General features: G+C 36.2%; 1 protein-coding gene across 6 annotated transcripts in view; it reads right to left on the minus strand.

Annotated features, from left to right (window-relative positions):
- Nucleotides 1-15,050, minus strand: part of EIF2AK2 (eukaryotic translation initiation factor 2 alpha kinase 2) — a 67,163-nt gene that overhangs the window by 12,532 nt on the left and 39,581 nt on the right. For all 6 annotated transcript variants that reach the window (XM_007476090.3, XM_007476094.3, XM_007476092.2 and 3 more), the window contains 3 exons: nt 11,218-11,292; nt 1,602-1,724; nt 73-192 (listed from right to left, as the gene is read on the minus strand). In XM_007476090.3, coding sequence (XP_007476152.1) covers nt 73-192; nt 1,602-1,724; nt 11,218-11,292 — 318 coding nt within the window. The remainder of the gene's footprint in view (nt 1-72; nt 193-1,601; nt 1,725-11,217; nt 11,293-15,050) is intronic.

A 15,050-nucleotide genomic window follows, 5' to 3' on the forward strand; every position in this document is an offset into this window, starting at 1 on the left:
AACGCACTGATTCCTTTTATATTGTTTTTATGGTGAGTTACAAACATTAGAAAATTTGAAAAGGAGAATTACCTTGAAGCATATCCTCCATCTTCAGTATAACAAACATCATTACCATCCCAACAAGTATTATATTTAACAATATTTTCATGATCAAGGTTGGCCAGTGCTTTCACTTCACGCAATACTTTCCTGGTTAAAAAAAAAAAAAGCCGGAAGAAACAGTTCTCATTATAGATCATGATCTGCTCTATATTTGTCTATGTTTCATATTTTAACATAATGCAGTGCAAATAGTATTTTTGTTTAGTTAATAAATGAATAAAGATCAGATGTCAAACAAAAGTAGACATCAGTTTGCTCTCATGGATTATCTCAGACATGGAAATCCCATGGGATAAATTACTAGCTTGCTTAAATTCATAATTCCTCTTTGTAATGCGATATTCCTAGTGCTAACTCCCCAGCTTTGGAATAATTGCCACGGACGTCCTGAACATATTACCTATCAGATTTATGGCTAGGAGAAGAATTTGTGAATAAACAAGAGTTAGAGAGCATTGTTAGAAGTAAAGTGGATAATTTTGATTACATTAAGTTAAAAGGTTGTTTTTTTTTTAACAAATGAAACCAATGTAGCCAACATTAAAAGGAAATCAGAATATTAGGCAATAAATTTTACAATTTCTCAGACAAAGGTCTCATATCTCAAAGATATTTAAAGCTTTGTCAAATTTTTAAGAATATGAGTCATTTCCCAATTGATAAATGGCCAAGCAATATGAACAAGTTGTTGGATAAAGAAATGAAAGCTATATATATAATAGTCATATGAAAAAATGCTCTAAATCAATACTGATTAGAGAAATGCAAATTAAAACAACTCTTAGATATCTCAAATCTCTCAGATTGGCTAAAATGATAGAGGAGGGAAATGAAAAATTTTGGTGAGGATGAAGAAAAATGGGTATAAAGTTTTTTTCATCATTAAAAGGAAGTAGAACTAAATGAGCTATATTTCCTTTACAGCTCATGGTACAATAAAAAATGCTTGGCTTTTTATCCTGAACATTAGTTTTAATTCAATTTCAGTTTTCCATTTCTCATTGGTGTGCTGCTTGGAAAAGTCACCTAGCATCTCTGGGTCTTGATTTTTCCTCTGTAAAATGAGAAGGTTGGAATAAGTGATTTCCTATGTTCCTTCCATCTTTTAATTATGATCTTATCTTCCTACTATTAAGAACAATATCCATTAAATAGATTTACCATTCAAAAAAAAATCAATGAGCCACAAGAAATGAGGGAGATGTTGACGGAGTCTCAGAATGCATTCATTTTTAGAGTGCCTAAGAACATGATAGGTACTGAATAAATACTTGTTGAATTAAGGTCTGAATTTTTCACTATCTACTGAGAGATCCAAGTAAGTTTTAAGAAAGGCTAGAAAGAAGTGAGATGAAGTTTTGTAATAAGCTGAAGAAACTGTTTCATACATATATATTCTCTCTCTGAACAATTTTTAGCTGTAATATTTTTAGCACAGAAGTCAATGCTACAGAATTAATCATGCCTTAAAAGTAACTTTAAAGTTCTCTACTTACTCATTATTGAACTTCACACGTTTGATGGCATAAAACTTCTTGTCTATTCTATGTCTTGCTTTAAAAACTTGGCCATATCCACCATTTTTAAGCTCTTCTATGTCACTAAAATCTTTGATAAACCTTAAAGCAAGACACTTTGTTAGTATGATACATGTATAACCCAGTGGAATTATTTGTCAGCTGGGGGGAAGGGAAGAGGGGTGGGAAAAATCATGAATCATACAACCATGGAAAAATATTCTAAATTAAAAAACACTTCATTAGTTATTCTGAGATTTTAAAAAATTGGTTATTTCCTTTTTTCTCTGAAGTTCACATGAGTAAATCCATCCAAGATGTAGTGGAAGAAGATCCGTTTGTCCTTATCTTACAATATGACAGGTCTTGCACTCATTACTCTAGCAAGAAATGTCCTGCTCCTACTATAGCTGTTCTCTGCATCTAAGTATACAAAAATCCAAAGTTGACAGTGCTCATGAATCATACTGACTTGGGACACATGCGATGTAGCAGTCCAGCCCATATGTATAATTAAGATGTAAGGATTGTGTATGGACACATGGCCATTCTTGCACATGGCAATGAACTCCGATCCCAGCATTGCTAAGGTTAAGGCACGAAACTTAGATCTCTTTGTCTTACCCACGCTGGGATAAACCCCACTTTTACCTTGTTTGAATCTACACCTGAACCAATCAATACACTCTGTATTCATGTTTATGCATTACGCATATTTGCGTATCAAAGACATTAAAAGGAGCAGGCAACAGTCACTCTCCCTCTCTCTCTCTCTCTCTCTTGGATCTCACGCATTGCCTAACACTGTCTCTTCTCTTTTTCTCTCCTCTCTCTCTCACCTGGGACCTGGCCTTTGGCCAGGCACTTTCCTTTTCCTATGCTAATACCTAGCTCTTTCTAATTCATCCTATACACCCTATTCTCTCAGCCTTAGGGTTCGTGCTTGGCAACTAGCTTAAAGAACCTAGGCTAATTTCTCAGCTAAGCTATATCATTTCTCTGACCTGAGTAGTGTTAATTTTGGACTGCTCGTCTCGCGCCCACCCCCACCCCCCCCCCCGGCCCCCACGGAATCTAAACTACTATCCTTTCTCTCTTCTTGAGGCATTCGCAAGCGAGTGCCTCATGCATTAAAACAGTAATGCCAATATGTTTGCTGGCTCTACTTCTTCCCTACTCTCAAATTCAAGTATAATATAAGAGTCAATGCAGGAGAAAACATAAATGAAGTGCTTTGCAAATTTTAAGGCATGGTATAAATGACATTATTAATGTTTTGGGAATAAGCAAACTCCCTATTCTGATAATTAGAATATGGCTGAATCCATTATAAATTAATGTAACTCAAACAAAAACACCGATGTTCAAGGCACTGTGCACCTATACAAATCAATTGATTCAAGAGGCAGATAGGTGGTCAAGTGGATAGAGCACTGGGCTTAAAGTCAGGAAGATCTAAATTCAAAACCAGCCTCAAATACTTACTAGATATGTGACTCTCAGCAAATCAAAGGATACCACTTTAGATAAATAATCTTGGTAGTTATTTGGAAAATGAATTTGGAGACTGGTTATATTTCAGAAAGAGATACTAAATTACTATAGTAATCCAGGAGAAAAGTGATGACCAGAACTAAGGTGTTAACCATGTATGTAGTGAAGAGTCAGAGATGAGTAAGTAGAAATGACTGGATTTGGCAATTGATCAGATCTGAGGATTGAGGGAAAATGAGGAGTTGAGAATAACACTTGGGATCTAAACCTAGAAGAATGGAAGGATTGTTCCCATGACAGAAATGGGGAAGCATTTGGGGGAAAAGATAATGAGTTCTGTTTTGGACACATGGGGTTTGCAAATCCCTATGGGATATCCAGATTGTTCAATAGAGAGCTGCTGATATAGGGCTAGAGATCAGGAGAGAGCCTGAAGCTAGGTATCTAGATCTGTGAGTCATCTGCAAAGAGATGATAAACCCACATAATCTAATGAGGGTATCAAATGAGGCACTATATAGAAAAAAAAAGATGAGGACTCAAGTCAAAAACCTGGGGTTACAAATTTAAAATGATAAACTCTGTCCTCAAGAAACTCACATTCTCACAGAATGGATCTTTGGAAAAGCAAAGAATTTATGACCAAACAAGAGATAAAGATTATTATAAGATGTAAAATGTATAATTTTGATTATATTAAATTGAAAGAAACTCACATTCTTTAGAGGGAGATATACTTAGTCACCTAACAAGTGTTTATTAAGCCCCGTGGTTGATGCTGGGGATAGAAAGAAAAAAACAAAAATGGTACTTATTCTGAAGAAGCTTTCATTTTAATAGGGAAGACAACATGTACATAAATAGATATAGACAAGATCTATACAGAACAGAAGAGTAGTAACCCTGAATAGGAAGGCACAAGCAACTGATGGGGCTGTAAAAGGCCTCCTAAAGAAGGTTATACATGAACTTAGTCTTAAAACCATCCAAGGATGCTAAAAAATGAAGGTGAAGAGGGAAAGTATTCTTCTTTTATTCAAAGATATTTTAATTTCCCAATTATATATAATAATAATTGTCAACATGTTTTCTGAAATTATAAGATCCAAATTATCTCTCTCCCTCTATTTCCTCTCAGAGATGGCAAGAAACTTCATCTAAGTTATATATGTATTATCATGCAAAACATACTTCCACATTGGTTATTATTGCAAGGGAATACTCATATAAAATCAAAACCCCCAAATAAAACCACAAATAAAATAAACTTAATGTGGAAGACTATGTATACTTTGATCTGCATCTGACTCCAACAGTTCTTCCTCTAGAGGTTGTGACAAGGAAATCACTTTAAAAGACTGATATATATCAATTTAAGGTCGCCAAGGAATTCAGCTATGTAATTCCTAAATGAAAACTCAAGTCAGCAGTCAACCTTTTATGGAGTTTAATTTCAAACAGGAGGAAGAAAGGAATTAGAGATAGAGAGAGAGGGGGAGAGAGAAAGGGGAGAGAAGGGAATAGGGCTTAAATACCCCTTCTGTTTAGGCTGGGCCAAAAGGCCCAAGCCCCTAGATAGCTGGGGCAAAGAAAAGAGATCAGTCCCTATTACTCACGTGACCAAAATGGAGAAACAGTCTCAGGGGCCTCCACCTTCAGCTTCCTTCAGAGCAAGCTTCTCAGAGCACACTCCAACCACTCAGACAAACTCTTCAACCAACCACCCTGAGTCTTCAGACCCCTCTATCTTTAAGGAAACCATCCAAGTTCCCTCCCCTCAGTTCTCACATCTACCAATCACTGTCCATCAATTTCCCTGTGCCAATGGAGGCTCTAGCTTAACCCAGGACCACCCAGAGGTCTCTGGCTTTGCACATGTCTGTTGAAGGTCATATTTTCAAATAATTAAATCTTTGATCCTTTGCTACAGCCCTTCCTAAATCCTGTTAACCTGAGTAGGGTAGAGATTGGAATAATTAAATTTTGATCTATGCTGCAGCCCTTCCTCAATCCTGTTAGGACTGAGTAGGGTGGAGATTGATTCCAAGTATCTCCATTGTATCAATTCTAAAATCAATCATGACTCAAAGAAATTCCTGTTCTATGCTTAAGCATAGGTCAAAGTCCTTTCCATTGTTCAGCAAAAGGTTTCTGTCCTAAAATAATCTTAAGAAGGGAGGAGGAGGAACCTCCCATGCCAGTGGGGTTCACATTCCAATAGACTATCAGTAAGAAATTTTCCAAGTATGAAATTTCCCAATGGTGAAATTTCCAACATTTATAAGTCTAAGGAATTTTAAGGTTTACAAGGTGAAGAGCATTCTTTGTCAGAGTCCTTCAGAATTGTCCTAACTCATTGCATTGTTGAGAGTAACTAAGTCTTTCCCAGCTGATCATCAAATAATATTGCTATTACTGTGTACAATGGTCTCCCAGTGCTGATTATTTCACTCTGCATCACCTCATGAAGATCTTTCCAGCCTTTTCTAAAATCATCCTGCTTATCATTTCTTATAGCACAATAGTATTCTATCACCAATATGCACCACAATTTGTTCAGTCATTCCCCAATCAATGGACATCCCCTCAATTTCCAATTCTTTAAAACTACAAAAAAGCGACTAAAATAATTTTGTACAAATAGGTCCTTTCTCCTTTCTTATGATCTCTTTGGGATATAGACCTAGTAATGGTATCACAGGAGCAAAGGGAATGCTCAATTTTATGGCCCTTTGGGGCCATAGTTACTAATTGTCCTCCAGAATACTTGGAGCAGTCCCCATTTTGCTACATCTCCTCCAACATCTGTGACTTTGAGGTAAAGTATTCTAAGCTTGGGGACAGCCAGTGCCAAGACATGGAGACAAGAGTTGATGCATTATGTGTCAAGAAAAGCAAGTAGAGGGGGCAACTGGGTAGCTCAATGGATTGAGAACCAGGCCTAGAGATGGGAGGTCCTAGGTTGAAATCTGACCTCAGACACTTCTCAGCTGTGTGACTCTGGGCAAGTCACTTAACCCCCATTGCCTAGCCATTACCACTCCTCCGCCTTGGAACCAATACACAGTATTGATTCCAAGAAGGAAGATAAGGGTTTAAATAAAATGAAAAAGAAAAGCAAGTAGACAAGTATGGCTGGACAACAGATTTTATGAAAGGGTATAGTGAGTAAGAAGATTGGAAAGATGGAAAAGGATCAGGTTTGTTTTTTTTAAAAACCATATTTTCCATCTTATAATCAATACTATGTATTGGTTCTAAGGCAGAAGAGTGGTAAGACCTAAGCAATGGGGGTTAAGTGACTTGCCCAAGGTCACACAGCTAGGAAGTATGTGAGACCAGATTTGAACCTGGGACCTTTTGTCTCCAGGCCTGGCTTTCAATCCACTGAGCCAACTAGCTGCCCCTTAAGGACCAGGTTTTTAAGATATTTAAATGCCAAATGAGGGAGTTTATATTTGATCCTAGAGATAATACTGAACCACCAGAGTTTCTTGAGCAGAGGATGAAAAATGACTACACTTTAGAAAAATCACTTTGGGGCTGTCCTCAGCAGTTAATGTAGTAAAAAAAATCACTGGCAGCTTTCTAGACAAGAGGTGATGAGGGCCTGAATTAAGCTAGTGTATATGAGTGGTGATAAAGGTACATGTGAGGGAATGCTGTGGAAGGAAAAAAAATGACAAAATTAGGCAACTGACTGGATATGTTGGGTGAGTAGTTGATCATGAAACCAAAAATGCAAAACTGGCTGATGGGGTAGGGATAATGATACTTTCAATAGTAAGTAGTATGGAAATGGGACTGGAGAGAAACTTTAACGAGTTTTGTTTTGGACATAGTGAGTACACTTAATAAGTATAATACAAGTTAAAAAGCATATGAGAATGGAAAAAGACTGACATCAAATGCACTAAGAAAACTTGAAGACTGAGAGAAAACTTATAGTCAGGGAGATTAAAGAAAAGTTAACAGAGCATGTGACACTTAAAAAAATGATATTGACAGGCAAAGAAATGAAAGGTGTATATTCTAGGCACAAGAGAGGGCCTTTGTGAAAGTACAGAAATGGGAGAGGGAAGGATAGGATTATGAAATAGCCAGTACTCAAATTTGTCTAGAATATATTATTATTATTTAAACCCTTACCTTTCATCTTAGAATCAATACTAAGTATGTTTCTGTTTTGCACCATGAACAATAAGGAGTCACCAAAGGTTCTATCAAATTCTAAAGAACCAAAAAGTGAGACAACAGTCTGAATATTCTCCCTAAAATACTAGAGCTTTTATCTTAGCTGGATGTTCTGAACAAAATGGAGAAAAATCTCAATGAATTTTGTTGGAGTTGGTCTTTCACTAACTTAATGATAGGAAAAAAGGGGCAAAAGGGGGGGGGTTGTTTAAAGTAATTGTTAAATGCAGTCAAGCCAGGGGATAATATACAATTAGTTGCTTGAGTGAATGAAAAAGAAAGCAATGCAATAAGTCAAAGAATGATAGTCATAGTGACCTTTGGGTATGTAAAGATAAAGCATTTTTAAGCACTTACTATAGATAAGGAACTCTAAATATCAGTCTACTGAATCCAAGAGATGGAATCAATGAGGAGCTCAGTTGATAAGTGGGAAGAGCAAGAGAATCGTGGACCTGGACAGAGAGAAAATGTAGGAAGTCATGTGGAGCTTGGAGAAAGAGAAGCTACAAGAAGCCAGGTAGAGTAGAAAAAACAAAAGCTTAGGCAGAGCTGAGAACCATCACAAAGAAGGAGGCCAGGACTCTATGGGCCAGGCTGCTAAGGCCAGGTGGGCACAAAGGAGATAGCTTAGGACAAAAGATCTGTTGCTCAGTCTGCTTCCCCCTCCCAACTCTAAGTCATTAATGTTCTATCTCCTTCACCTCCATGAATCTCTTTATGGGATTCTGAAGCCTTTTTCTCCAGGCATAGAATGGGGAAAACTTATTGATTTTTTTCTTGCTTTCATTGTGTTATAAACACAAATAATTTTCAGCAATTGCTAGTCAGGGTTGTTCTTATGGGGAAATACAGATAAGAGAAAATAACTGAAGGAAGAAATATTCCAAAAAAAGATATAAAGATAGGTCTCTACCTATCTATGATAAAACACTAAGGTTTTTCCCAGTTGGTTGTGAGCTAAAAAATGACAAATTGGAGGAGCTCCCAGAAAAAAAGCACACTGCTGAGCTACTGATGGAGCTATGAATTTAATCTAATCTTTCAAGAAAATAATTTGGAGCCATGCCTGAAAAGTTACTAAACTGTGCATATTTTTTGAATACTACCTTGGACAAGCCATTTAAATCCCATCACCTAGCTCTTACTGTTCTTCTGCCTTGGAATCAATAAATACATAGTATTGATTTGAATATGGAAGGCAAGGATTTAAAAAAAAACTAACTGGGCAGGACTGACCCAGAAATACTGCCCTTTGACCCAGCATACTGTGAACCTTAAAAATTCTCAGACCCTACTTCATAGGGTTAGGATTGTAAACCTTAAAAAAATTCCCAGACCCTACTTCATAAGGTTGGGTTAAGACCATTCCACATTGGGACCATTCCCCATTTGGGCAGTGAAGGTACTTAGATCAGGAATGTGAGAACTCTACTTAGATCAGGAATGTGAGAACTACTTCACCATACTTAAGCATGCATTAGGGGAAGATAAAGTTGTAAACTCTTTGCTGAACAATGAAAGATACTTAAACCCATACTTATAATAAGGCAAAAAGTTCTTAAGCTGTGCCTATTTTTAGGACTAATACAAAAGGGTGCTAAGCACCTATAAAGGTCAGGCAACTTGTGAACTTACAAGGAGCAAAGAGGTGAGAACTTACTCAGAGATTCTAGTCTACTCAGGTGTGAATTACTCAAAAGATGAGTCTACTCAGGTGTGAACTAAGAATGGTCTGTCCTTTGGAAAACGACTACTGTGATTGGTAGATGTAAGAATTTAGGGGAGGTGACATAGGAGAAAATTCCCTTTAAAATAGGAGCTCAGATAGAGCTGAAGGGACATTCTGATTCGGATACATTCAGATTCAGGATTGAGCTGGTGGAGTCAGCTAAGATGAAGCTGGCCTGGTGTCACTAGAATCCTTGCTTGGACAGATCTTGTGGTGAGTGATTAAGGACTGACTGATTTTCTCTTAAGGCTTAGGCCTGGGTTGGCCAGGGCTGCCCTGGGCCAGCCTATCCTTTTCTCATTATTCTCCTTTTCTCTCTTTCTCTCCTTTTCTTTAATTCCACATTTGTATTAATTAAAATCTCTATAAAACCCAGCTGACTTGGGTATATTTAATAATTGGGAATTCTTCCCTGGCGACCACCTTATATTTGATTTAAACAAGACACTGTCTTGAAAACATATTTTCTGTGGTCACAATTTACAATCCACTCTTTCATCTACTCCAATTTAAGTCTTCCACTATTTTAATCACTACAGTTTACTGCCTCAACTATTTTAACTATTACAATACTAGGTCTATATCCCAAAGTGATTAAAGAAAAAGGAAAAGGACCCATTTGTACAAAAATATTTATAGCAGCTCCTTTTGTGTACAGGCACAATTGTGATATATGAATATAATGGAATATTATTGTGCTATAAGAAATATTATAAAGGTCAGTTTTAGGGAAACACAGGAATATTTGTTTAAATAGATGTGGATCAAAATGAGCAGATCAGGAGAATAATTTAGACAATAACAACATTATTAAAAGTCTTTAACAGTTTTGAAAGACTTGAGAATTTTTTGTGATGAAATGGCCAACCACAATTCCATGATTGTAGGGACCCATCATGTAACATCCTAGCCCCTCCTTACAGAAAGGTGATGGATTTAAGGTCCTGATTGAGAAATATATACTTTTTACATGGACAATGTAGGAATTGATTTTATTTGACTATGTACAGTTGTAAAAAAAATTTCCCCAATAGAGGTTGGAGAGGGAAAAATAGATTTCTATTAATTGAAAAAAATTAATTTAATTTAAAATAATATAAAGGGAAAGCCTATTTGATGGCAATGAATAAGGAACCTGTAGATAAAGACTGAAAATAAAAGCCAAAATATGAACTTAAAAAAAATCCTTTACTTACTGTCTTAGAATTCATATTAAGCATTGGTTCCAAGATAGACAAGTACTAATAGCTAGGCAATTGAGGTTAAATAATTTGCCTAGGGTCACAGATGTAGGAAGTATATGAGGTCAGATTTGAACACAGGACCTCATATTTCTAGGGCTAACTATCCACTGAGCCACCTGGTTGCCCCAAAATGTAAACTTCAAAAGGACCAGCCTCCTAAAGAAGACTAAAAGAACGGATCCAAGGTCTAAATATTTAGCTTTGGCAAGAAAGTAAATGATCATCCTAGTGCAAATATCAATAATATGGAAATAGATCTTGATCAATGACATATGTAAACCCCAGTGGAATTTAGCGTTGGCTACAGGAGGGAGTGTGAGGAGGGGAGGGAAAGAACATGAATCACATAACCATGGAAAAATTTTCTTAATCAATTAAATAAAAAATTTTTTAAAAAAGTAAGCCAGTGATACAGGTTGGTCACACTGGGCTATCCTCCCCAGAGAAAGAAGGGAAAGACACAAAGACTGAGAAAGCTAGTATGACTGATGGTATACATGAGTCCAGTCTCTGATATTGAGGGAATTCTTTTAAACCTTATGACTAAGTTGGTACATTTAAAGGTATCAAAGGCCCACTTATTCTACACTTGAGTAGCTCTACCTTCTTTGGTCTATCTCAGATAAAATGTAGAGGCCCTACTGCAGTGGGTCATCTACAAGTTGTGCTATGTCTGAATAGACTATTTCTTGAGAAAAGTTTTGTATATGACTTTACTTGCCTGAACCCAGACTAAGATGGATTCCTCACAGATGCTAGTAAAGTGGAACATATACATTTTCTTTTATTCTTTTTTTGTGTGCCATTTTCCTTCAGGGACACTGAAGAAGGAATAAGTAATTAGAGAGTCCCTGCTATGTGTCAAGCACTAGACTAACTACTTTGCAAATATTATATCATTTAATCAAATACATCTCATTTCACCTCTTACCTTTCATTGGTACTATGCACAACTTCTTTTTTCTTATTATTGTCATTCTGCTTTCCAAAATGAGGTGCCAAGATTCTGAAAATTCAGAAAGCAAAAGTTTAAAGGAATTCTAATTCAATGAAATAATAATAGTACAGTTATACAGCATATTACAGTTTATATGTTTCCCTCACATCCTGGAAGGTACTTTGAAGTTATGTATTTGTACATAGGGTTCAAATTACTATCCTCATTTCATGGATCAGTAAACGGGGGCTCAATGAGACTAAACAAACCCTATCCCACAAGCTCACAGCCAGTAAGAGTCAGAGCTAGGAATTAAAATTAGATTTCCTAAGTCTAATCCAGTACTCTTTCCACTATACTCATATGCTATAGAGAGTAATCTATATTAGTAAACAAAATTGAATTTCTAAATTTCACAAGTCTTTTATATATTTAATTTTTATATCACTAGTTTAAGAAGTTAGTTATCAGAAGGGTCAGCATTTAAACATAGGTCTTCTAAATCTAAGTTCAAAGTACTCTCTACTGTGTCACTCTACTTCACATATCTGAGTTACTACCTAAAACTAAACATACCTTAGCCACCAAAAACATTTCAACTTTCTTATCTCCATTTCTTTATGCTGGGTTTCTATAGTCATGATACAGAAAATATAGAGAGGGAGGTAAGATAACTAAATTCTATTCTCAACACTGCAACTAGCTATGTGGCCTTGGACAGGCTAATTCAGCTCTTTGGGCCTCAGTTGCTTCATATGTAATATTATGGGTTTGGACTAGAGCAGTGGTGTCAAACTCAAATAGAAACAGAGGTCACTAAACCAAGTAAAGGATTCCTTTGGGCCACTTATTGACTTAGAAAACCACAAATACATTATCTATGCCATCTTGTATTTTAATTTATTTAAAAATATTTCCCAATTACATTTTAATCTGACTGCAGAATCATTCAAGAGTGGTACACATATTAGAAACCTCTAGAGTAGATTATCTCTAAGAATCCTTTCAACTCTAAATGTCTATGATTCATCAGTACCCTAAATATCTTTTTCTATTCCATATTACCAAGCTGGGGATATCCGTGTTCCCATCTAATCCAATTTTCAAATCTTGCTTATTTTTTCCTTTACATTATTTCTCTAAAACATCTCTTTCTATTAATTCTCACAATCACAGCCCTATGCTGAATTATAAATTGTTACTGTAGTCTAATGCAACAGTTCACTTCCTCTCCAATTTAACTTGTACATCAGTACTGACTTTCCTGAAACATATCAATACCCTTTTCATAGTCATTTTGTTGCCTCCTAGTTGAATCTAGAATAAGATCATCTTATTTTTTAAAAGGGATATAATGGGGATGGAGCCAATATGTTGGAGTCCAGGCTCAGACCCTGCTGAATTTCCTCAACATTTCCCCTTCAAAGAACTTTAAGACAACATTTCAAATCATAGGAGAGTTTGTAACACCAGTCTGGCCCCAGGACAGGATAGTTGCAGGAGTAGCAGTGGTGGGTATTGAAATCTTCTGTGACTGAAGTAGCAAGAGCAGTAGCTTATGGAGCTCTCAGCCCAGAGATAGTAAATGGGCTGGACAACTACTTAGAAAGAGATGACAGGGGACCCACAGCTGGCAACTTAGTACAGTTGGAACTTGGTACAGCTCGAACTGACAACTCAATTGCCATTAGCAGTTCTGGGTAACAGCATGAGGATGGAGAGAAACATTTGTAGCTGGTGAATGAACAATGAAACTGGGACCCTGGTCACAGTCCTAATGTCAAGAAAATCCCTAACACTGGCAGCAACAGAGCAACAGGGGACTTAATCATAGTTCCAAGGCCAAGAGGATCACTAGTAATGTACCTGAATCTACAGAGGATTAGGAAACTTTCCTGGGTAAAGACCAGAACACTGAGCAGGAGACCAATGACCATATCTCTCTCCAGATTACTCCACCTTGGAAGCAATGAAAACTTGTACATCTCTAGAGCTAACTCACTAACTTTGAAAACAGCAAAATGAAAATGTCTGATGCTTAGGAAAATGCTTCCCTGACCCCAGGTAGACAGAACTCAACTTTAATATAAAGTTAAAAGGGAAGAAATATGCCAGGAAAATTAACAAGTACCAAAAAAAAAAAATAAAAGAACCTGACCACTAAAAGCTACTATGGTGACAGGGAAGACAGAGGCACAAACCTAGAAAACAATAACAACAGCTACAACAAAGGCCTCAAAGAAAAATTACTAATTGGACACAAGCTCAATAAGAATTCCTGGAACAGTTCAAGAAAGAGATATGAGTGATAAAAGAAAAATTGAGAAAAGAAATGAGAGTGATGCAAGAAACTTATGAAAAAATATGAACAATTTGGTAAAAGAATCACACACAAAATTGAAGAAAATAAAATCTTAAAAACACAGAATTGGTGAATGGTAAAATACTCAATAATTCATTAAAGAAAAGAATTTCTTAAAAATCAGAATGGATCAAATGGAAAGGAGATAGAAAAGCTCACTGAAGAATGTAAATTCTGAAAAAAATCAGAACTGGGCAACTAAAAGCTGATGACTCTATGAGACATCAAGAAATACTAAAACAAAGCCAAAAGAATTAAAAAATACAAGAAAATGTGAAATATTTCATTGGAAAACAACTGACCTGGAAACATAGATTTAGAGGTAATTTTTAAAATCTTGAACTAGCAAAAAGCTATGATATAAAAAATAGTCTTGACATCGTATTTCAAGACATTGTAAGGGAAAACTTCCCCACACATACACCCAAATTCTAGAACAAGAAGGCAAAAAAGAAATTTAAAAAAATCCATCTGTGACCTCTTGAAAGAGATCCTAACATAGAAACATCCAGGAATATTATAGTCAAATTCCAGAGCTCCTCAGTCAAGTAGAGAATATTGTAAGCAGCCAGAAAGAAACAATTAAAAAATTGTGGAGCCACAGTCAATATCACACAAGATTTAGTAGAATCCAGGTTAAAGGAGTGGAGGACTTAGAATGGGATATTCTAGAGTGTAATGTTACAACGAAGAATTACCTACCCAGTAAAACTGAGTATAATCCTTTAGGTGGAAAGAAAGAAATATTTAATGAAATAGAGGATTTCCAAGCATTCCTAATGAAAAGACCAGAGCTAAATAGAAAATATGACATGCACACATAAGACTCAAGAGAAAGATAAAAAAAGGTAAACATGAAAGAGTAATCAGGAGGGCCTCAATAAAGTTAAATTGTCTATATTCCTAAATGTGAAAATGAGTCATGAAATACCAAAGAACTTATTTATTATTATAGTAGTTAGAAGTAGTCAATATAGACAGATAGTATAGGTGTACGACAAATATAATGGGATAATCTCCAAAAAATACCAATTGTAAGGATGAGAAAGAGGGATACACTGGGAGGAGGGGAAAGGGAAAGGCAAAAGGCAGAAGGGGGAAATTATCTCACAAAAGAAGCATGCAAGCAAGATGGTAATGTAGGGTGGGAGGCAGGCAATAGTTGAACCTCAATATCATTGGAATTTGTTCAAAGAGGAAGAACACACACACACACACACACACTGACTCACTCAGTTGGTTATAGAAATCTATATCACTCAATTGGGGAAAAAGATAAAGAGATATTTGCTAGGGGTCAAGATAATCAAAGGAAAGGTGGGTTAAAGGAGATAGTGGTTAGAAGCAAAACAGGCTTTTGAGGAGGGGCATGCTAAAAAGAGAGGATAAACAGAAAAACAGAATGAAGCATAATACACAGTTAGTAAATCATAATTGTGAATGTGAAATGGATGAGATCACCCAT

The sequence above is a fragment of the Monodelphis domestica genome, chromosome 1 (genome assembly GCF_027887165.1).
Source record: "Monodelphis domestica isolate mMonDom1 chromosome 1, mMonDom1.pri, whole genome shotgun sequence".
Lineage (NCBI taxonomy): Eukaryota > Metazoa > Chordata > Mammalia > Didelphimorphia > Didelphidae > Monodelphis > Monodelphis domestica.